The following is a 22,145-nucleotide window of genomic DNA, read 5'->3' as shown; positions in this document are numbered from 1 at the left end:
GCTTATTTCAGGGACAAGTGCCCTGGAGGTGCTCATAGTGCTGGCACAGCTTTTATGGAGGTGCTGACATAAGAATAATCACACCTTACATTTTGTGAGCGTTTACTCTGGGCCAGGGGCTGTTCTCAATGCATAACTGAATCACTTTGCTGTACACCTGAAACTATCACGACATTGTTGGTCAACTATACTCCAATATAAAAGAAAAAGTTAAAAAAAAAGGACCTGTATCACTCAGATACAAATATAAAATGTTAAAAAAATAATAAAAATAAACTCATGTTGCCTTCTGACAAATATTGGGGCAGCTATTAGCATGACCTGGCATCTTACGCCAGTCACTCTGGTGTGAGCCGGTAGCAAACCCAGGATCAGCGTTGGCTTTCTGTCTTCTCAGACTCCCTTTATCACATGGGGAGTTTAGTGGGCTCGCAGAAATGCCTGGTGGGTTTGGAATCATACAGTGCTTGGGTCCTATTCCAGGCCCTGCGCTCACTGTGTAATTTTTGGATAAGTGAGTCAACCTCATACTTGTTACTGGAGACTTCTTCTTTTTTCCTCTGTAAAATGGAATAATAATTGTACCTACGTACCAATAGTACCAAAGGGGTTATTGAGAGGATTAAAGCAGATGGTACTCTAAAATGTTTAGCCTGGTTCATTTGGCAGTGGTAGCTTTTGATAGAGGTAGAACAGTGATATTTTCTCTCTGAGGCAGAAACTGCTGAAGCTGGGCTTGGCAAACACGACAGAAAACAGTCACCAGGAAGTAAGCTCACTAGAGGGACCCTGGAGGAGCAGGCCGTGACTGAAGAGTCCCTTAGTCAGCAGCAGTGATGCAGAGTCTGCACCAACCTGCATCTCCAGCACCAGCCCATGTCTGGCACATAACCTTGGAGCTGGGGTCCTCAGCTTTCAGGGTGAGTGGGTGTTTACTGTGTAACGCAGTTATTGAAATCCTTGCCCCTAGAGCAGGTCTCCCTGGGTTCAAATCTTGGGGAAGATCTACCACTTACCCGCTGTAGGGCTTTAAGCGCCCTACTTTACCTCTCTGTGCCTCAGTTTCCTCATCAGTAAAAGGGGATAATAATAGTACCCCTATCCTAGTGGTCAATGCGAGGATTAATTAATTAGATGCCAGAACCTTACATCTAATAAGTGCTGGTTGTTATTACCAAGCTCCAGCCAGGGCCTGGAGCAGAGCATCCAGTGAGACACAAGGTCAGTCTTCCTGGGAATTTACAACAGTGGAAGGCGGGATTTAAAAAAAATCAGCTTTTGTTACAACTGAGGTACACCACTTTCCAAAAAAGTACAGTGTTTCAATTTGGACAGGGGGTTCCTAATAAATTTGTCTCTTGCTATGTGGGAGGAGAGGTCCAGGGAATTGTAGGGAAATGTATGTGGCTTCTCAAGTATTACTGGCAAAAATAGACTTTTCTAGAAGGACACACTCTCGCAGGAGCTCCCAGAAAAGACAGGAGGGAAGGTTGGGGAGCTGGGCTCAGAACCCTGGAAACAGTGCAGCTGGTCAGGAAGGGCTTATGCCTCTGGGTACCCTCCCTCAGCAAGAATCAGTGTCAATCAGTTTTATCCTTGCTGAAGATTCTAATTCCAGGGCCAGGGTACCAGACTGGCCTGAAGTACCTTCTGGGAGGGGCAGGCATCCTGCTGGACATTTCCTGACACTGAACCTATGGGGAGGGCTGTTCTCTTAATGGATATCAGGCAGGTCCAGCAACACCATCCCCAGAAGTGACATTCAGTTAGGCCAAGAGAGCTTAGCTTTTTTGTACCATAGACACCTTCTAAGAATAATGTTTTTAAAATGCATAAAATACATAGGATTACAAAGGAAAACAAAGATAATGAAATATTAGAAAAAACAAATAGGTGATATAATATGTAATTTTTTGGTTAACTCATGAAAAAGGAGATCAGGGCGGTGGCCTACCACACTGTTATTTTGAAGTACAGATGAGTGTATATTAGCCATAAAAAGGAATGAAATTGGGTCATTTGTAGAGATGTGGATGGACCTAGAGACTGTCATACAAAGTGAAGTAAGTCAGAAAGAGAAAAACAAATACTGTATATTAACGCATATATGTGGAGTCTAGAAAAATGGTACAGATGAACCTGTCTGCAAGGCAGAAATAGAGACACAGATGTAGAGAACAAACGTATGGAGACCAAGGGGGGAAATGGGGGGTGGGTGGGATGAATTGGGAGATTGGGACTGACATATATACACTAACATGTATAAAATAGATAACTAATGAGAACCTGCTGTATAGTACAGGGAACTCAGTGCTTTGTAGTGACCTAAATGGGAAGCAAATCCAGAAAAGAGGGGATACTTATCGCTGTACAGTAGAAACTAACAGGACATTGTAAAACAACTATACCCCAATTAAAAAAAAGAAAGAAATGAAGTACAGATGAGTGTAAACAATATTTTGAAAAATCTGCAGCAACTGTAATGTGTCATGGAAATATCTGTGATTGCTACTGGGGACAAAGCCCCAGGTGCTGCTGATACTACTGTGGCTGGTAGCCTAACCTCATAATTGAAGGAAATGCTAAATTGCAGTAGGAGATTAGAAGAAATAATGAAAATGTTTTCGCCATTTAGGGAGTCCCTGATTTAAGCTGAGAACCTCTTCTCTCGCATTTTGTTAAATATCAGTGGTACAAGTTTACGTGGAAAAGCCCAGATTCTAAGACGCTGAATTTTCAGTTGCTTGTATTTTTTGCCAAAAGAAGGAAACAAAAATACATTTGTGTGTATATTAAATACATCTAGAACAATGTATAAACAATATTTCATACTTAAAAATAAAGAAAAGGAAAATGTATGGAAGGATCTAGGTTCAATGCTAGTGCAACCTTCGCAAGTCTTGGTCTGGGGCTTCTCTCCGCCTCTCTGGGCGGGATCAGTCCGCAGGACAGGCGGAGGAGTGTGTGTCCCTGGGTATCTCCAAACCACACCCCTGAAAAATACCGAAGTCGGTTTCTCCAGTCAGTTCACGGTGTCCTGGCACACGCACGGCCTGGGAGATGGGCGCCCACTTTCTGTGAGGCCTGAGTTTTGTCCCTAGTCAGCTGTGTGTCCTCAGGTCTGTCTCAAAGCTCTCTGAGCCTCGCTTTCCTAGGTCTCCAGGATCCAACTCCCAGGCTCTCGTAATCCACGTGGGCCTTCTTCTGCGGCGCTTTACAGTTTATCAGAGGCACCTGCAGCAACAGGAGGTGGATGCAGAGACAGGAGCCCGCAAAGACTGGAGGGCAACCTCTGGTAGCTCCTCAGGCGGTGGGGGGGGGGAGCCGGACGCGCCGGGGCGAGGGCTTAATCTAGCGGGCGGCAGATTCGGGTTCAACGAAAGGCAGTATTTTTACCCATCAGAATTGCCCAGGATGAAGAGAGGGAGGGGGTTCCCTTCAAACGTGAGTCTCTGTTATTCCCACGTATCAGTTTATTTAAAATCGGGGTTTCCGCGTAGGATGCCCACCCGCCCCCCCACTCTACCAGCGTGGGGGTGTGAGCGCGTAAGGTACATTTTAGAAAAGTACCACCACTCCCGCCCCCAGGGGAAGCAAGGGGGCAATTTCAGTGGGACATACTGGGTGTGGAGTGCGGGGGTAGTTACTTCGGCAAATCTTGGTGTTCCCAGACTTCCACGTGGGGTGGTAATCAGCGACAGTATTTCGTGGTATTCCGGTACTTAATTCCGAATAAGGAATGAGCCAAAAATGTTGGGATATCCCTGCGACCGCGGCAGGACTCGAACCTGCAATCTTCTGATCCGAAGTCAGACGCCTTATCCATTAGGCCACGCGGCCACCCGATAGTTGAGTTTCTTTGGACAATCTAAAAAGTATTATTACCGCCCACCGGCTTGCCCAGGACCAATCCACCTGCTTCTTGAGCAGGGGAGGTTGGACCTTGGTTCCCAGAGTTCCGCAGGGAAGGCCCACCCGGAAGTCCTTCCTCCCCACCCCACGGGCGGACCGGTCCACTTTTGGCTCTCCTATTGGTCGCGCTGGGAGTCTCCCTCTTGCCTCTCGGGTAGCCGCGGGAGTGAGCGGGGCGCAGACGGGAAGTTGAGGCTGCCAGCGAGGCGGACTGCTCCGGTGCAGGCCACACGCCACCCCGAGGCTGCATAGGCCGCGCGGAGGGAGACGCCGCGCCGCCGGCTTGGGGTCGGGAGCCGCAGACCAGGAAGCACCGGGCGGACTGAGGTTTCCGGCGGGTTCGGCGTTGGGGGGAGGCCGGGTCCCTGAGCGGCGGCGCGGCCCCTCCCTCTCCAGTCAGGGAGCGAGGCCCTGAGCTGGGCGGAGGCTGGTCCCAGGGCGCACCGCGGCGCGGCCGCCGGGCTCAGGCTAGCGGTCGGTTGGTCGGACGGCCGGGAGCGCGGGGGCCGCTGCCGACGCCCCCTGCAGGGCGCCCTTGGCCTGCTGGGCCCGGGCTCGGGCGTGGGTGGGGGCCCCGCGGGACGGCGGCCCACCTGGCGGGTTCGAATCCGGGCGCTGTCTCCTAAAGGCGCTAGGCCCTCGGGCTACGGCGGTCGCGATAACGGCAGCCACCATTTGCCGAGGGCTTGCCGAGGGCCGGGCCGCGCGGCGTGTTCGCCCTGTGTCACCCAAACAGCAGCTCTGTATGACAGGTAGAATCCGTAACCCCATTTTACAGAGTAGGAAATTGGGGCCTAAGGAGCTTGCCCAAGGTCACACGTCTCGTAAGAGCCAGAGCCGGCATTCAAACCCGCGTCCTTCTATCCAGAGTCTGCCCTCTTAACCACGGCCGTCAACCTTCCCTGATGAACTTACGTGAACCTCAGTTTTCCTCAGGAGGGGTATTGCTATTTCCCATGGTTGTCTGATGATTCACTGAGAAAATGTACCTAAAGGCGCCTGGCACACTGCCTGGGCCGCAGAAAATGCTCAAGGAATGATGGCTGTTAATATCACACATGTTACGTGTGTAATTAGTAACACTGTATATCATCTGTCTCCTTTAGGATTTGTGGGTGGAAGGCAGGCATGGTCAGAACCATTTCACTGACAGGAAAACAGAGACAGGACGTGTCTCTCACCACGTCTCTCAGCCAGTAGAAGCTGCCAAGCTGGAGCCCAAAGCCAGGTGTGCTGACTCCCAGCGGGGGGCTCCCTGCACCAACCATGAGCCGCCTGCTCTGGAGGAAGGTGGCCGGCGCCACCGTCGGGCCAGGGCCGGTTCCAGCTCCGGGGCGTTGGGTCTCCAGCTCCGCCTCCGTCCCCGTCCCCAGCGACGGGCAGCCGCAGCCGCAGCCGCAGCCGCAGCCGCAGCCGCCGCCAGTGCCGTCCTCGGAGGGCGGGCAGCTGCGGCACAACCCATTGCACATCCAGATGCTCTCGAGAGGGCTTCACGAGCAAATCTTCGGGCACGGCGGGGAGATGCCCGGCGAGGCCGCGGTGCGCCGCAGCGTCGAGCACCTGCAGAAGCACGGGCTCTGGGGTCAGCCGGCCGCGCCCTTGCCCGACGTGGAGCTGCGCCTGCCGCCCCTCTACGGGGGCAGCCTGGACCAGCACTTCCGCCTCCTGGCCCAGAAGCAGAGCCTGCCCTACCTGGAGGCGGCCAACTTGTTATTGCAGGCCCAGCTGGCCCCCCGGCCCCCGAGCTGGGCCTGGGCGGAGGGCTGGACCCGGTACGGCCCCGCGGGGGAGGCCGAACCCGTGGCCATCCCCGAGGAGCGGGCCCTGGTGTTCGACGTGGAGGTCTGCTTGGCAGAGGGAACTTGCCCCACATTGGCGGTGGCCATATCCCCCTCGGCCTGGTGAGTATGGGCGGGGGTCAGGGGACTTGAGCACACGTGGGGGGCCCAGCTTAATAGTTTGGTGAGCTCCCACTATGTGTCTGGTGGGCGGATTTCCAGGGACTGTGGACTCAGTGGTGAACTAAAACAAGCTTGACCCCAGCTTTTACAGACCTTACTTTCTGGTAGGAAGGTATGGGTAGTAAACAACACCCAAGCAAATGTCACGTGGTGATAGGGGCTGTGCAGAGAATCACAGTAGTGTTGAACTTGAGACTGACTCGGAGACCACTTGAAATCACCTTGATTTGGTGCCTTCCCCCTTTCCCTAGTAGCTTCCTGAGAAGTTAGTCCAAGACATTTGAACAGTGTTTCCGTTTGGGGATGCTTTTGGTAATTTTGGGCAGGAGAAAGCTCCTTTTTGCGGGAATGTCCCAGGCAGTATAGGACACTCAGCATCCCCAGCTGCTCCCTTAAATGCCAGACCAAATCCCGCCCCACCCCCACCCCCCCGCCCGACCCATTTCATTGTTTCCAAATACCCACTCCCCTCAGGTAACACCCCCGTGACCACCCCCAGTTGGGAAACTGCTTCCTTCCCCCAGCCTTCCAAGCAGGCTTGCAGGCATTTTTGTCCCCAAAAGGTATATCCGATCTCTCTTTTCTTTTTTAATAACTTTCTAAGTGCTACCCAAGTTTCTTTTTCAAACAATGATGGCAGTACTGTTTCTCCCCTTTTTTATTCTTCATTCCAGGATTAAAATACTATTTACAACCTTAATGCTTTCAGGCATGGCCAGCAAAAAAGTTGGCAGTTTCTTTATTCCTATTGGAAGCTACATCTTTGTAAAGAAAGCTGCGAAATGTTAAATATGCAGTTGAAAATGGTGAAAACATGGCTAAATAGATAAGGTAGGCATTAACGGCTGAAAAGAGCAAAACTAGATGATTCCTCATTGACTTAGTTCCAGTTAAGATGAGAATCTCAGTGCTTACTGTGTAACTTGATGGTCAAAATAGAGGGAATACTGTCCATCATTTGAGGAAGTAAAGTAGACTGTGGTGGCTGAAAGGAAATTAGGAAACCAGTGACAAGAAGGGCTTGTTTTTTGATCTTTTGGTCATTCTTGGCCAATTTCCCTGAAGTCCCCTTTTTCTTTTTCTCCTTCTTCCTCTGCTAATTTTTCATCTCTTTCTCTCCCTGTCCTTCCCATCCTCCTGTCATTCTCATTGCATTCTTGCCGGTGGTACTGGGGGCACTGTGCAGTTTGCCTGGCGGCAGAAGCCGTTGCTGAGGACTGGGCTCATGCTGGGGCCTTCCTTTTGGGAGCCTGACTGTGGGGGGGTGGGGGGTGCCAGGTGGGGCCCTGCCAGCAGTCCACTTTTAACCTGGGCCTGCCGCGTGGCTGCGTAACATCAGGTTCCTGAGCAGCCCGCAGTTTCCAGTGGGAGGGAGAAGCCTTGGATGGCCCAGAGGGCAGCTTCCCGAAGGCTGCTGGTAAGGGCTTTGGTCATCAGACCAGAGGGACATTACACAGGCTGTCAACACCGATCTAAGATTCACAGGAAAAGTGTAGTGTTAACGGCATTGGTTCTGGCTCATCTTAAATTTGCCAGAGGTGTTTGCATTTTGGCTTTCTTCTTTTTTTATCACAAATTTAACAAGATGGTTCTCATGTACAGCTGCAGACCCGGATCTTGACACCATTCTGGCTTTTTATTGCAACTAAAGTCCCTGTCATCACCACAGCCTCAAATATTTGACATCCTTCAGCCTTTTCTTCTGTGTTGTGTTTGAGGGCTTTGACATGTTGAATTGAAAGGGGAGGAGGTTTCAACTTGAGCCCCTGAGTGTCTTCCCATCATTTGGAGTGTGAATTAGATTTTACCACGTTTAACACTAGGAACCTCTTTTTGCTGGTAACCCCTTCCCCCAAAGAAACTAGTTTTATGTTTGTTGTAACTGTTGCGGCAGATAACCCCTCCTCCCCACCGTAAGGGAAACAGGCAGCTTGTTCGCAGCTGTGGTGGCCACACATGTGGTCTCATCACTCACTTTGATGCTGAGTGGCCTTGACCCTTTGGCGTAATCTGTGGTTCACAAAAAGCTTTTGCTCAGTGGCCATTTCCCCACACTTAGTCTTGTGGATCTTGCGCGAACTCCAGCCTTTTCGTGAATCAGTGTCCGGCCCCCAGCAGGCAGCACTCATCCCCTGCCCCTCCCACCCCAACCCTAGCACATATTTCCTAGCACATGTGCATACATTTCCTCCATTCCGGCACTTTCCCTGGTCTCTCACTGAGGGTGGTTGCTCAGAGAGACAGCACCTTCTATAAGGTGCGTGATTCGCTCTTTGTCCTTCAGAATCTTTCCAGTCGTCAGATGATTCATCCTGTACATGTGTGCAGCATTTGTCTTTTTGGTTTTTTTTTTTTTTGCCACATTCAATTAAAAAAATTCCACTCTGGGTTTTATTATAATTGTCTCTCTTCTTTACTAGCACTTTAAACATTAGCCATTTTGTGCTTATACACGTGAGGGGTTGATAATGGTCATTAAGACATCTCAGAGCCAAGCACAGACTTGATGAGCCCTGGGCGTAACAAACACCTTGATGGCCCAGGCTGAATGCCCATCCGGGACACTCGGGACTGTGGCACTTAGCTCCCTTTCTCTCTGTGGAGGTTGAAAAGTAAAGAAGCTTTTGTAACTCCTCCGCACTCCCAACACATACCCGGACAGCACCCCACCCGACCTCTAGCTCTGTGAGGACTAGGAGCACCCCGTGGTCTCCCTTGTACCCCCAGCTGCTAGTGTAGGGCCTGGCATGTGGTGGTAGGTGTGCAGTGGGGATTGTGGAGCGGAACTTGAATGCCTCCGTGCTGAACCTGCCTGCCTCTCACCTCCCTCAGGTATTCCTGGTGCAGCCGGCGGCTGGTGGAAGAGCGTTACTCTTGGACCAGCCAGCTGTCGCCGGCTGACCTCATTCCCCTGGAGGTCCCTGCCAGTGCCGGCGGCCCCACCCAACGAGACTGGCAGGAGCAGTTAGTGGTGGGGCACAACGTGTCCTTCGACCGGGCCCATGTCAGGGAGCAGTACCTGATCCGGGTATGGTTCATGGGGCCAAATGCAGGCTCTGGCACGGGGTGGGCTAAGAGCCCTGCTCTCAGTGGCTAGGGAAGGCATTGCTTTTCCTGGCCAGTGCCTCCATCGCCTTTGTAGAAGCTACAGGGCCTCCTGTTGACCAGCCCTGCCCGTGGTCCCTGTACCCAGCTGTTCTGTCCCTAGGGTCTGCCTGGCACAGGACCTGAGTTGTCACAGGGTACTAATGGCCCTTTTTCTGTGCGGCATTTTAGAGCTTAGCCTGGGTCTTTGGAGGCCGTGGGCTCCACGGCCTGGGCTCCCATCCTGCCTCGGCCACTGGTGAGCAGCACGAGCCTCTTAACATCCCTTTACTATTAAGGAAACTGAGCCTCAGTTTCCTTATTTGTAAAGAGAGGGAGATGGCAGAAGCTACCTCATAGGATTGTTGAGAGGATTTGAACAGTGCACACATCAAACACTCAGAATCATAGTTGTGGCAATTCTTAATTCTGTGAAAAGTGCCCTAGGAGAAAGGCAGGGCAGGTGAGAGTAGCCTTAACCTCTAGCTGAGGGTGCTGAGGCTCAGACAGCCTTGTTGACTTGCCCAGGGCCACAGCGCTTCTGAGCGGCAGGGCTGGGGGCCGAGCCTGATAGCTTGGAAGGCCTCGTTTTGGCCACTGTGTTCCCAAGGTGCCCCTGGAGCTGTTGCTAGATGCTGGGAAGGCCTGTGTGTTGGGATTCAACCAGGCCTGCGCCTTCAAGGGTGGCTAGGGTTTGAGAAGGCAGGCCCCTCACAGGTGGAGGGACAAGCGTTGGCAAGCATGAAGACACTCTGTCTTTAGCGTTGGGAGGCTGTGGGCTGGGAGGGGAGGCTGAGGTGGGGCTGGTGGACTGAAGTGCCGAAGCAGGAGTAGGCTGGCCCCTCAGCTGCAGCCTCTCCTCCTCAGGGCTCCCGCATGCGCTTCCTGGACACCATGAGCATGCACATGGCCATCTCAGGGCTAAGCAGCTTCCAGCGCAGTCTGTGGATGGCAGCCAAGCAGGGCAAGCGCAAGGCCCGGCACCCCACACAGCGAGGCCAGAAATCCCAGAGCAAAGCCAACGGCCCAGCGGTGAGAGCACACTGGGGGGGGACCCCCTCCCCGGCCTGCCTGCCTGGCTTGGGACCGAGCTGATCTGCCATGTCCCTTGCTCTGGCCTCCAGATCTCATCCTGGGACTGGCTGGACATCAGCAGTGTCAATAATCTGGCAGACGTGCACAGCCTCTACGTGGGGGGGCCTCGCTTAGAGAAGGAGCCCCGCGAGCTGTTTGTCAAGGGTAGCATGAAGGACATCCGTGAGAACTTCCAGGTATGGTGGTGGAGAGGGGCTCTGGGGACATGGGCTGTGGCAGACCCCTAGCGACCCTGGGGAGCGTAGCTGCCAGACCTGACCCTGAGAGGCCCGGTGGTGGTAGTGGGATGGCTGCCCACCCAGCGCCTTCCTGTCGCCTGTGCCAGGACCTGATGCAGTACTGTGCCCAGGACGTGTGGGCCACCTATGAGGTTTTCCAGCAGCAGCTACCGCTCTTCTTGGAGAGGTGAGGGAGAGCCCCTCTGGGAACCCATGGGGGTCAGTGGGTTCCTGGTACCCAGGCCCACCGTAACCAGGTGGTGCCGGGCCTTTCTCAGGCTGGGGGCCTTAGCCTTTCTGGGCTGAGAGCATGGAGCCACTCTGTCCAGTGGTGCCCAGCTGGGCCTTGGACTCGGGGGTTTCTACAGTGCCCTGGAGGGGGGCACTGAGGCTGTGCTTGTTTCATGTGCGTGGTCCTGGTTTGCTAAGCACCGTCTCTGAACCCAGATCCTGAGCCAAGGACTTCGCATCCGTCTTGGTTATGTTTGCTAGTGAGTCAGTTTTATGATGTGGTCAGAGTCATAAGTGTCAGCCAGACCTGGTTCTAATCTTGATTATCCTATCCAACTCATTTGACCTTGGGCAAGTTACTTGGTTTCTCTGAGCCTCAATGCTCTTATCTGTGAAGCATACACAAATATACTTGACTACAGTTGTGAGGTTCTTGTATGATCTTTTGTGTGTATGGGGTTGTAGCACAGTGCCTGGCGCTAAGCCATTACTCAGCAAATGGCAGCCATTTTCATTTTTGTGATCTGTCATTCCCCCATTCCCCCTGAGGATGGAATGATATTATTCCCATTTTATAGATGAAGGAACTTAGGCTCAGAGAGATGAAGTGACTTACCCAGGGTCTCACGGCTGGGAAACGGTAGAGCTGGGGTTTAAACCCCTGTCTGTCTGACGTGGGTGGTTGGGTTGAGGATCGCCAGGCTGGCCCAGGGATTGGGCCAAGGCCTTGCCTCCTGTGGTCATTTATGGCAGCCCTGGTGTTTGTCCTCAAGGTGTCCCCACCCAGTGACTCTGGCTGGCATGTTGGAGATGGGTGTCTCCTACCTGCCCGTCAACCAGAACTGGGAGCGTTACCTGGCGGAGGCACAGAGCACCTACGAGGAGCTCCAGTGGGAGATGAAGAAGTCGCTGATGGACTTGGCCAACGATGCCTGCCAGCTGCTCTCAGGAGAGAGGTAGCCAGGCCTTGGGCGGGCTGGATCCCCCTGCAGGGGGTGGGCAGGTGGGAGGGCTGGCCTTCGGCTTGGCCTTAGCCCTGCCCTGGTGGACTGGCTGTGCAGGTACAAAGAAGATCCCTGGCTCTGGGACCTAGAGTGGGACCTACAGGAATTTAAGCAGAAGAAGGCAAAGAAGGTGAAGAGGAAGGAGCCGGCCACAGCCAGCAAGTTGCCTGTCGAGGGGCCCGAGGCCCCTGCGGATCCCAAGGATCAGGAAGGTGGGGAACATGGGCGGGAGGTGGGGCAGGGATGGACCCTGGGAAGGTCCTGGGACCCGGGGGTCCCTTGGAAGGGGTTGCTCCAGCCTTCCGGAGATGAGTAGGCTGGGCAGGTCTTTGTGAGAGACCCTTCTCTGGTCCTGATTGTCCTCCCCGACCCTGTGCAGACCCTGGCCCCCCCAGTGAGGAGGAGGAGTTTCAGCGAGATGTCATGGCCCGCGCCTGCTTGGAGCAGCTGAGGGGGACCACAGAGCTCCTGCCCAAGCGGCCCCAGCACCTTCCTGGGCACCCAGGGTGAGCCCTGTCTCCCTAACATGTCCAGCGGCCATCCTTACCCCTCTCTCCACCCTGGGACACCCCTATTCTGGGCCCCAGCACAGGGGGTGGTGTGCATATGGGCCCTTAGTAACCTGCTGCCATTTGTTCCTGCCATCTTCCAGTTTGCTCTGACCCCTGGGTCACTGGACTCAAGCAGTACAAGTGCACTAAGCACCTGCTGTGTGCTGGGCCTCATAGTAGCCTCTGAGAGTACAAATAGGAACATAACTCCCTTCTTTCTAGTAGCTTCTCCCTGGGAGGAGCCAGTTGTGCAGACCAGCCAGCGCAGCTGGAGTTTATATCCATCAGTGTTGAGGCAGTGCCTGACTCTGCCTGGGGAAATCAAGGAAGGCTTCCTTGAGGAGGTGACTCTTCATTCACACCCCATAGAGTGGCAGAGATGAGAAAATAGGGGCAGCCCGGGTGAACAGCAGAGTGCCAACTTTACATTTGCCTGAGATGAGGCCGCCTTAAATTTTGTGCCCTGAGTGCCTTACTTGCCTCACCCTTGTGTTGGCTCCGGTGAACAGCACGTGAGGGATGGAGCTCTGAAGGCCCTGGTGTGCCTTTAGAGCAGCGGTGGGAGGGCAGATCTACTTGCTCCTCTGGGCAGTTTCCCTGCATGAACTGGAGCTGGGGAAGGAGTCCAGCCCTAGGCTATGCATGTGGGTCCTGGCTTCTGAGTAGTACAGTAGTACAGGGGGGCTGACATAGGATCTTTCCTTCTGGGATATTCGAATTATTCTAGGGGACTCCATGGGGGTCCTGGTTGTATCCCAGAGGGAAGGGATGGTGACTGTAGGCTGAGGTCACCAGAAAGCCTTGGGGTCTTGGAGAGTGGGTGGGGCCCTTGCCGTCATACACTGTCCTCCCCCGACTACCATGACACTGCTCTCTCCTGGCGGGGCATAGGTGGTATCGGAAGCTCTGTCCCCGGCTAGATGACCCTGCGTGGACCCCAGGCCCCAGTCTCCTCAGTCTCCAGATGCGGGTCACACCTAAACTCATGGCGCTGACCTGGGACGGCTTCCCTCTGCACTACTCGGAGCGGCATGGCTGGGGATACCTGGTGCCCGGGCGGCGGGACAACCTGGCTAAGGTGCCACCAGGCAGCGGCCTAACGTCGTCTGGGGTGGCCTGCCCCTACACGTAAGGCTCTGGCTCAGGGAGGAAGGGGCTGGAGGCTAGGGACCCCTTCCCCTTGCTGGAGAGACCAAACCCAGCTCAGGCTAGTAGAAAGAGCTCGGGTCTGAGAGTCTGGGTTCTAGTGCTTTGTTTGGTGGCTGCCTTTTCTGTCTGGGCCTCAGAGCCCTGTGGGGCTGAGGGCGTGGTGCTTGGAGTGGGTGGGACTGAGGCCCTGCTCCTGGGCCTGGCAGCCCCGCTGCCCTCACAGGAGTGTGCAGAGGGAGGGCTGTTGGAAGTGACAGGGGGGATGAGCTTTGTCCCCCTTTTTTTAGTATAATTTATTGAGCACTGATTATACTCTGTGTTAATAAACCTTTTATAGTGCTTCCCTCGTTTGTTCCCCAGGCAGTCCCATGGTAATCTTCATTTTAGAGTTGGCAAAACAAAGGCCTCGGGAAGTCAGTTTCTTGTCTGAGCTCACAAACCCTTGAGCTTTTGACAGGCAGGTGTTGGGGAGAAGCCATAGCACTTGAAGTGGCCCAGAATTGAGAGTCCTGGCTCTGCGGGGCAGCCTGAACCCCCCGTGGGGCCTTAGGACAGAGGGGCAGGGATCAGCCTGCTCCTTTGAGCTGCAGGATGGATGAGCGGGCAGGAGCCAGCCTGGGGCAGGGCCCGGCCCTGACTTCCCACTGCTCAGCTCCCAGACCTTTTCCCTGGGGAGGTGGCGGCTCTGGGGAGAAGCGCTTAGATTTGAGTCAGCCCAGGCCTCGAAACCCAGCCTGCCACCATTGTGCTGTCGTTTTCAATTTGTCACTCCCTGTCTATGAACCAGGGGAAGTGCTGTCCACTTCCGCCTCAGAGCTGATTCTGAGGCTAAACGGAGGGAATCGCGGAAGGCCCCCAGCGAGCTGCCTGGCCCGGAGGGGGCACCCGGTAATCAGAGGCTGCTGCTGCTGTTCTCTGCGCAGAGCCATCGAGTCCCTGTACAGGAAGCACTGTCTTGAACAGGGGAAGCAGCAGCTGGAGCTGCAGGAGGCAGACCTGGCTGAGGAGTTCCTGCTCACCGACAGCAGTGCCATGTGGCAGACGGTGAGGGCGGGCTCTGAGCCTGAGCTCTGGGGAGGGGGCTCTGTTCCCTCTAGGAAGGGGTGGCCTTTTGGGTGGGGGCGGGGTGCCGGATGCACTCAGTTGCCCACCCCAGGCTGTCCTGGGCTGTCTGCGTGTCGCAGGGAGGGGTGGTGGATTTGGGCCAAGCCAGCCCCCTGCTTCACTTCCTTGGTACCTGGGCCCATCCAGGTGGAAGAAATGGGCTGCTTAGAAGTGGAGGCCGAGGCCAGGATGGAGAACTTGCGAGTGGCAGTTCCAGGTCAACCCCCAGCTCTGGTGAGCTGGGCACCTGCTCAGGGGTTGTCTGGGTGGGTGTTGGGTGGCAGGGCCCTCCTCTTGTGCCCAAGTAGCTCTTTCCCCCCAGAGAATTCCCAGGGTCTTGGGGAGCTGGGAGATGGCTGCCCTGCCTTTGGGTGGCCCCATACTTGTTGGAGGCCAAGGAGGAAGCCTGAGACCTCATAGCCATCCTGTCATTTCCCAGCTTACCTGCTCGCCATTTCAGGCCCTTTTCCCACCCCCTACCCCATGGCCCTCGCTGAATGCAGGTGCTGGAGCAGGGCCTGATCTAGGTGTGTGGCCCCCACAGACTGCTGCTGGCGGCCCAAAAGCCAGCCAGCCAGCTTATCACCATGGCAACGGACCCTACAATGATGTGGATATCCCCGGCTGCTGGTTCTTCAAGCTGCCTCACAAGGTGTGTGTCCTGGTTCATGCCTGTTCTGTGGTGTCCTTGCTGTGCTCAGGGAGCACAGTAGGCCTCCAGAGTGACTCGAACAAGGAGACTCCCTTTTTGCAGGAATGCTGGTAGTAGTGGCGCAGAGTATGATCTCAGACAAATGTTGCCATCTCTCTGAGGCTTTGTCTTCCTTCCGAAAATTGGGTGGTGAGGGGCATGGTGGTGGAATTAAATGACACAGGGCATGTCAGGTGTCTAGTGCCACATCTGGTACATGATAGGATCTGTTGACTGATGACTGTTACTGTGAGGGGAGCTAGGTTTGTTTGTGTCTGTGTGTTAGTGCCTGTGTGTGCGTGTGTGTGTGTGCGCACGCGCTGCAATCGGGGATTTGGCCCAGACCGCTCTGCTTGAGGTTCTGGGCTCAGTGTTGGGCAGAGCCCAGGCACACAGGGCATCAGTTCCCCAGCTAGGGGTCTGCCGTGTGCCTCCAGCCCCTGCTTCTTTTGCTCTTTTCAGGATGGTAACAGCTGCAATGTGGGCAGCCCCTTTGCCAAAGACTTCCTGCCCAAGATGGAGGACGGCACCCTGCAGGCTGGCCCAGGAGGTGCCAGTGGGCCCCGTGCCTTGGAAATCAACAAAATGATTTCTTTTTGGAGGAACGCCCATAAACGTATCAGGTGGGTCACCGTGGGAGGGCAGAGACATGCTGTCTGTCCGTGCCTCTGGCCGGGTTACTGCAGTCTTGGGATCCCTTCCCCTGCCTCCCACCCAGGGGCCCCTGACAGCCTGTGCTGCAGTGGAGGGACAGCCTGGTCTAGAGGCCTGGCTGCTTGTGGTCCTGGTGCCATGGGACCGTGGGCAAGACTCGTTCCCTCTCCAGCTGCAGTTTCCCTGTTATGTAAAAAGAGTGGTACTGTAGGACCTTGGTGGCCCCTTCCATGGAGGGCTAGTAACCTGTAAGCTCTGTTGGGGCCTGGGAGTGGGTCCTGTAGGCTGGGAATGGCAAATGGATCGAAGGCTAGTTCCGAGGGGTTTGTGGCTGCCAGCGGCACACTCTTGTGAGAAGGGTGCTGTGATGGGTTGGTAAAGTCTGCCCTGAGCCTGGAAAAGGCAGTGGTGGCAGGGCTGGTGCTGGATGTCTCATGGATACTCCAGGATGGGGGCCGAAGCTGCCTCAGATGCCTGGCCAGTTCCCGGTGGCTTATGCTCCTAGATGGTGGATGCTAGGCCCACCCTGAGTCAAGTCAATGGGAAGAGCGTTGAGGCTGGGCAAGGAGGGGGCACAGCAGCCCCCAAAGCTGGGCAAATGAGGGCCGTGTTGTGATGGGGGATGGAGTGTGCTCCCTGTGGCTGTGCTGAGCAATCCGTCTGTCCCCACAGCTCCCAGATGGTGGTGTGGCTGCCCAGGTCAGCTCTGCCCCGTGCTGTGACCAGGTATGTCCTGGCAAGTGGTTGTGGGAACGGGAAAATGGGGGCGGGTCCTAGGACCCAAGCAAGCTGCTGAGCCTCGTGTCCTCCCCCCAGGCACCCACAGTATGATGAGGAAGGCCGCTATGGGGCCATCCTGCCCCAGGTCGTGACCGCTGGCACCATCACTCGACGGGCTGTAGAGCCCACGTGGCTCACTGCCAGCAACGCCCGGGTATATGTCCTCTGCACCTCTGGTCCCGCCCTTCCTCTCCTGTGTCTAGAAGCTGGGGTTGCAGAGGGACTTTGCTGAGGAGCATGAAAAGGAGCCTAAAATCTGGGTCAGGCAGGACTCAAGTTCAAATCTAGCTTCACAACTCATCCAGCTTTTCAGCAAATATGTTCTGGGCACCTGCTCCTGGCCAGACATTGACAAGGCATGCTAGGCACAGCTGTTGTGGAGTCTAGATGGGGCCGGGTATAGAGCCAGGTACGGAGCAGGGATTCTTTACCTGGAACTGTGGAGTTTGGGGCACTGCTGGCTGGCATTCCTTAAAACCATCCCCTCAGGAAGGGCTCCAGCATTCTCAGTCTAGTCAGGCTCCAGGGATGGGTGGGAGGAGTCTACTGGGATATCTAGGTCGGGTCTGACCTCACTCTTCCTGCAGCCTGACCGAGTAGGCAGTGAGTTGAAGGCCATGGTGCAGGCCCCGCCCGGCTATGTCCTCGTGGGTGCTGATGTGGACTCCCAGGAGCTGTGGATTGCAGCTGTGCTTGGAGATGCCCACTTTGCCGGCATGCATGGTGAGCAGGAGCCAGGGCTGGAGCAAAGCGGTGGCAGCCTGATGCCTCACCGGGAGGAATATTTCTGAAGCCTGTTTTCTCACTTCTGCCTTGCTCCCCAGGCTGCACAGCCTTTGGGTGGATGACACTGCAGGGCAGGAAGAGCAGGGGCACCGATCTACACAGTAAGACAGCTGCCACAGTGGGCATCAGCCGTGAGCACGCCAAGGTCTTCAACTATGGCCGCATCTATGGGGCCGGGCAGCCCTTCGCTGAACGCCTGCTAATGCAGTTCAACCACCGGCTCACGCGGCAGGAGGCAGCTGAGAAGGCCCGACAGATGTATGCGGTCACCAAGGGCCTCCGCAGGTGAGGGTGCCTCTCCCATCCACAGCCACGTTACCCCAGGGCCTCGGGCTTGCTTTACTACCTTTACCGCCCCCTTCTTTTCTACCTCACCTGAGTCCTCACCTGGCCCCTCTCCCTCCAGACCCCTGTGACCTAGTTCTAGGGTGGTTTGTCCTTGGGTTGTGACATTTGCTTGCTTAATGGTCAGTTTTCCTCATAGAGTTAAAGCTGTGCTTTTGTTATGCTGTCAGAGCTCTGGTCATGCAGAGTAAACAGTAACATGGGGTTGCAAACTCACGTGCCTACAGGGAGTGAGAGCAAGTGCAGCAGGTGGTTTAGTAGAAGACAGCTGACAGGAGGACCTGCGGAAAACCAGAGACTTTAAACTGATTTTGACAGAGGAGAAAGCCTTCCCAGGCTTCCAGTTTGCTTCCGCCCATAGTACCTATTGTTTGCTCAGGGCCTCAGCAGCCTCCTAGGAGGGTTCCTGAATCGAGTGTGAGGGAGGAGAGGTGCCTTTACGACTTGCGTGGGTATAATATACGGTGTCTGTGTTTAATTAGCTGACCTCATGGAAAGACTAAAAGTAAGTGATAACAGTTCAGTAGTAACTGCATAAAGGCAGAAAAGGGGAGCCGAGTATTGTCCACGGAGGTGAGAGGAGGACATGGGGTTGGGGGTGGCATGCACTGTGGGCGGCGTGTGCTGGCGGAGGAGGCAAGGCAGTGACGACAGAAGAGATTGGGCCTTAGTTGTGGAAACCTTTGCTGGCCTCACAGAGGAGTCTGGACTGAGGGGTGGTAGGGAAACCCTGGTGTACCTTTGAGCAGGTGAGTGACGTGGCTCTGGAGCCATCGGGGGATGAGCCTGGTGATGTCTGAAGTTGCACTGAAGCTGGGAGTCTGGGGCAGTGGGGACTGAGAAGGGTCAGTCGGGCCTGGCTGTAGGTTCTGTCTTCTGTCCTCTCCCTTTCAGGGAGTAGCCTGTTCTGTCCCCCCTACGTGCACCCCCCCAGTGTGGGGTGATAGCTCTTGCTGCCTCCTGGACTACTACATGCCACCTGTTGGTCATGGGGCAGTGCAGTGTCTAAGGCATTAGGACAGTAATAACAGTAGTGGTTCTCGTGTTGGAGTCTGTCCTTTATTGGGCTACCCTCATGTAGTCCCCAAAATCCTGGGTTCCTGTCTAGGCTCTACCTCTTCCTGGCTATGTGATCCCACAAAGTCACTTAGCATCTCTGAGCTTTTTCCCCCTCTGAAGTGGAGCTTGTAGGGGATAGGCATGACCCCAGGGTGGTTGTGGAAGTGGAGTGAGGTGGGATTGAACACTCCTAGCCCAGGGTTTGGCATAGAAGAGGCATTCCTGTGGGAATGACAGTTGTGACACTGCACCCCCCACCCCCACCCCAGGTATCGGCTGTCAGATGAGGGCGAGTGGCTGGTGAGGGAGTTGGACCTCCCTGTGGACAGGACCGAGGATGGCTGGGTTTCCCTGCAGGATCTACGCAAGATCCAGAGAGAAGCTTCTAGGAAGTGAGAACTGTCTGTTAAGGATGGAGGGCGGGTCTGGGCTGGCCCGGGGAAAGCTGGGATGCTTTGTTTTTAGCTCTAAGATGCTAAAAGACAAAGCTTGCCCTCTGTTTCTCGCCCCCCAGATCTCAATGGAAGAAGTGGGAGGTGGTTGCTGAACGAGCCTGGATGGGGGGCACAGAGTCAGAAATGTTCAATAAGCTGGAGAGCATTGCGATGTCTGACACACCATGTACCCCGGTGCTGGGCTGCCGCATCACCCGAGCCCTGGAGCCCTCTGCTGTCCAGGGGGAGGTATCCTACTACCCTTGGAACATGGGGAGAGGGTCGCAGGGAGGGCAGGGCTCCTGTACTACCTCCTACTCTAGTGAACTGGTATGTGGTTTAACGCTTCTCGCCTGTGCCTACCTTCCCTCCCCAGTTTATGACCAGCCGTGTGAATTGGGTGGTGCAGAGCTCCGCTGTGGACTACTTACACCTCATGCTTGTGGCCATGAAGTGGCTGTTTGAGGAGTTTGCCATTGATGGGCGCTTCTGCATCAGCATCCACGATGAGGTTCGCTACCTGGTGCGGGAGGAGGACCGCTACCGCGCTGCCCTCGCCCTGCAGATCACCAACCTCTTGACCAGGTAGGCAAGGCCCGTGGCCTCTCTGGCCTGACCATATACCAGATATGTGGGGCTTGGACCGGGCTGAGCATGATCTGAATTTTCATCCCCCCAGAAATAAATGTTCCCACTTTTATCTCTGATTTTAAAAATTTGTAGCAGTCTTAAAAAAGACTGGCCTCAACCTTTAGAAAAAATTTGTTTGGGATTGAAAGTGTCATATACCAAGACTAGATCACTGAGGTGGTGAGAATGTAGAAGCCAGGGCAGTTGTTCCGAAGAGTAGTTCTCAAATTGTGCTCCCCTCAGAACACACCTTTCTGTTGTGAAAGTCAAATGACAGAGGCTTTTCTCAACCCGTAGAAAACAGATATTTTCTTCCATTCGTAAATGTTAATTCTTAAGTGCCAGAAGTTTGTTATTCTGAATACCGACAGAAAACATTGTTAATGGGGAAACTCAAATGTGATTTTAAAAACATATTTTTTTATATATTGAGTTGTATTTTTTTGTAGTAAAATTCCTAGTTTATATGGTTTCATTAAATGATGTTACAGTTCCATGTTGATCTGCCCCTCAGAACCAGTTTGGGAACCATGATCTATCCTGATTAATGGGTAAATAATGAATGTTTACAATACTCAACACGGTCTCCACTGCCCTCTTAATCATCTCCTGGGGGGTTATGTTTAACAAAGCTAATGAAAGTCCTCGTATATTCAAATTCTGGCCCAATAATTGAAATTTTTGACATCAATCAATAAAGTGTACCAAACTGGAAAAAAAAAAAGGTGTGTTTTGAGTCCATAATTGCATGTGAGTGTCTCAGCGGGAGGTGTTGTTCGGCTGCTGGATAGCGGGCAGTGCTGGCCCTTCAGCTTTCTTTGCTAAGTGAACAGAGCTGGCTTGGGGGAGCCTCTGCTGTACTGATACCAGGTCATCTCTCCTGTATTCACAGCAGGGACATGACTGTGAGAGGAGGTTGGGTCTCTTTCAGGTGCATGTTTGCCTACAAGCTGGGTCTGAATGACTTGCCCCAGTCAGTCGCCTTTTTCAGTACAGTCGATATCGACCAGTGCCTCAGGAAGGAAGTGACCATGGATTGTAAAACCCCTTCCAACCCAACTGGGATGGAAAGGAGATACGGGATTCCCGAGGGTGAGCACAACACCTTTGTTCCTCCTTACTCGTAGGACGTGAGGCAGACTAGAAAGTGGTCTTGGACAACATGAAGCTTGGGGCATCAGAGGATAAGAAGTCTGCTGCTTGTGCTGTGTACTGGGCTATTTCAGTTTATAATGTGCCCTGGCTCCAAAGTGAGCATGATGCTCAAATCACAAAGGCATGTGTTTCTAGAAAGCTGTTCATAGTAAATGAAGGAATGTTTGAAACTCTGGTTTCTTCCATCTGTTCCCTTCCCTCTTCAACCACAACGGAAATGTTTGAAGATTTATTGTATAAAGTCAAAGTACATTCTTAAGTGAAAAAACTGTGCTTTGAGTGCCAAACAAGTAAATCAGAAAGCTTATTTTCTATGTGTCTAAGATAAACTTATTTTATACAAAAAAGAAAACAGATCCTCCCCAAATGTTATTTAACATTACCATTCCTGGCAATTACTCTGAACCCTTCCGTCCTTTTTGACCTTAACATTAATTAAGCTCCTTTTCTCACTTCTGACCTGTGAGTTAACAACTCTTGAGGAAGCATCCTAACCAATTTGCACTATTTTTCAGGTGAAGCACTGGATATTTACCAGATAATTGAACTCACCAAAGGCTCCCTGGAAAAATGAAGCCAGCCTGGACCATAGCTCTGCCTGGAGGCTCTGTATTTGCTCCCGTGGAGCTTCATCGGGGCGGTGCAGGCTCCTAAACTCAGGCTTTCAGCTGTGCTTTTTGCAAAAGGGCTTGCCTAAGGCCAGCCATTTTTCAGTAGCAGGACCTGCCAAGAATGATTGCCTCTAACTGACGGTGCAATTGAGTTCAGAACCAAGATGCCAACACTGGTGCAGGCTGTCGGACAAGGGGGCATTGTTGCTTGTTGGGTAAAAAGAAAGCAGAAGCCCCAAAATTATTAACTCAGGCATTTCATTTATTTTTTCCTTTTCTTCTTGGCTGGTTCTTTGTTCTGTCCCTCATGCTCTGATGCAGTGCCCTAGGGGAGAGAAGTAATGCTCTAAATGTGATAAGCCTGCTCGGAGGCAGTGGAAATAAAAACAAAGATCCTTTATCTATCTTCTCATCAAAGCCTGTGTTAGTCATGCTTTCTCCCCTTTCCCACTCCTGGGAGTTAATTATGTTGGAGATGGGGAGAGTTCTACAGTAGAGTAAGGTGGTGCTAACTTCTTTTTTGGGGGCTTTTGTTATACCTGGGGAGATGCGTGGGACAAGATGACAGAGAAGGGGCATCAAGATGCTACATAACTCCCCTGAACTCAAATGCCTAGTAGGCAAAGGGAGTGGACGGGGCCAGGTGCATTATGGCTTGGAGTGTGATAAACTGAAGAATGTAAGTTCAAAA

General features: G+C 53.6%; 2 protein-coding genes and 1 long non-coding RNA gene across 8 annotated transcripts in view; 2 read left to right on the top strand and 1 right to left on the bottom strand.

The window, feature by feature from the left end:
* The first annotated feature begins 4,077 nt into the window (after positions 1–4,077).
* On the top strand, positions 4,078–21,871 carry POLG (DNA polymerase gamma, catalytic subunit). Of its 4 annotated transcripts, none has more exons than XM_082449157.1 (23): positions 4,080–4,239; positions 5,019–5,813; positions 8,706–8,901; positions 9,825–9,989; positions 10,082–10,228; positions 10,378–10,457; positions 11,275–11,457; positions 11,563–11,717; positions 11,885–12,011; positions 12,948–13,184; positions 14,129–14,249; positions 14,457–14,543; positions 14,749–14,961; positions 15,463–15,623; positions 16,327–16,380; positions 16,471–16,588; positions 17,022–17,157; positions 17,259–17,505; positions 18,894–19,016; positions 19,139–19,307; positions 19,435–19,643; positions 20,620–20,780; positions 21,359–21,871. In XM_082449157.1, exons 2-23 carry the CDS (start codon positions 5,179–5,181, stop codon positions 21,415–21,417), a joined length of 3,783 nt encoding a protein of 1,260 aa, XP_082305283.1. In that variant the 5' UTR covers positions 4,080–4,239; positions 5,019–5,178; the 3' UTR covers positions 21,418–21,871. The 4 variants fall into 4 exon arrangements, with proteins under 4 accessions (XP_082305285.1, XP_082305286.1, XP_082305283.1 ...); XM_082449158.1 differs by having other exon boundaries at positions 4,081–4,239; positions 14,854–14,961; XM_082449159.1 differs by lacking the exon at positions 18,894–19,016 and having other exon boundaries at positions 4,078–4,239.
* On the top strand, positions 5,820–7,488 carry LOC309654745. Its single transcript, XR_014260430.1, has 2 exons — positions 5,820–6,436; positions 6,548–7,488. It is a non-coding gene; the product is annotated as an uncharacterized lncRNA (long non-coding RNA).
* Positions 21,060–22,145, bottom strand: part of FANCI (FA complementation group I) — a 77,900-nt gene continuing 76,814 nt past the window's right edge. For 2 of the 3 annotated variants that reach the window (XM_082449155.1, XM_082449156.1), the window contains one exon: positions 21,696–21,779. In XM_082449155.1, the coding sequence (XP_082305281.1) occupies positions 21,717–21,779 (63 nt within the window). In that variant the 3' untranslated portion in view covers positions 21,696–21,716. Of the gene's footprint in view, positions 21,780–22,145 lie in introns of all 3 variants that reach the window. The other variant, XM_082449154.1, reaches the window with a different exon arrangement.

This window comes from Balaenoptera physalus, assembly GCF_965194825.1.
Source record: "Balaenoptera physalus genome assembly, chromosome: 2".
NCBI classification, from domain to species: domain Eukaryota; kingdom Metazoa; phylum Chordata; class Mammalia; order Artiodactyla; family Balaenopteridae; genus Balaenoptera; species Balaenoptera physalus.
The sequence above is the reverse complement of the archived record's forward strand: the minus strand, read 5'-3'. Positions and strand labels throughout refer to the sequence as shown.

Excerpts from the sequence above, each read along its gene's own strand:
- POLG (XM_082449157.1), top strand. The coding sequence starts at position 5,179 with ATGAGCCGCCTGCTCTGGAGGAAGGTGGCCGGCGCCACCGTCGGGCCA. Across the intron at positions 8,902-9,824 it reads GGGAGCAGTACCTGATCCGG|GGCTCCCGCATGCGCTTCCT; the intron begins GTATGGTTCATG and ends TCTCCTCCTCAG. Across the intron at positions 15,624-16,326 it reads AACGCCCATAAACGTATCAG|CTCCCAGATGGTGGTGTGGC; the intron begins GTGGGTCACCGT and ends CTGTCCCCACAG.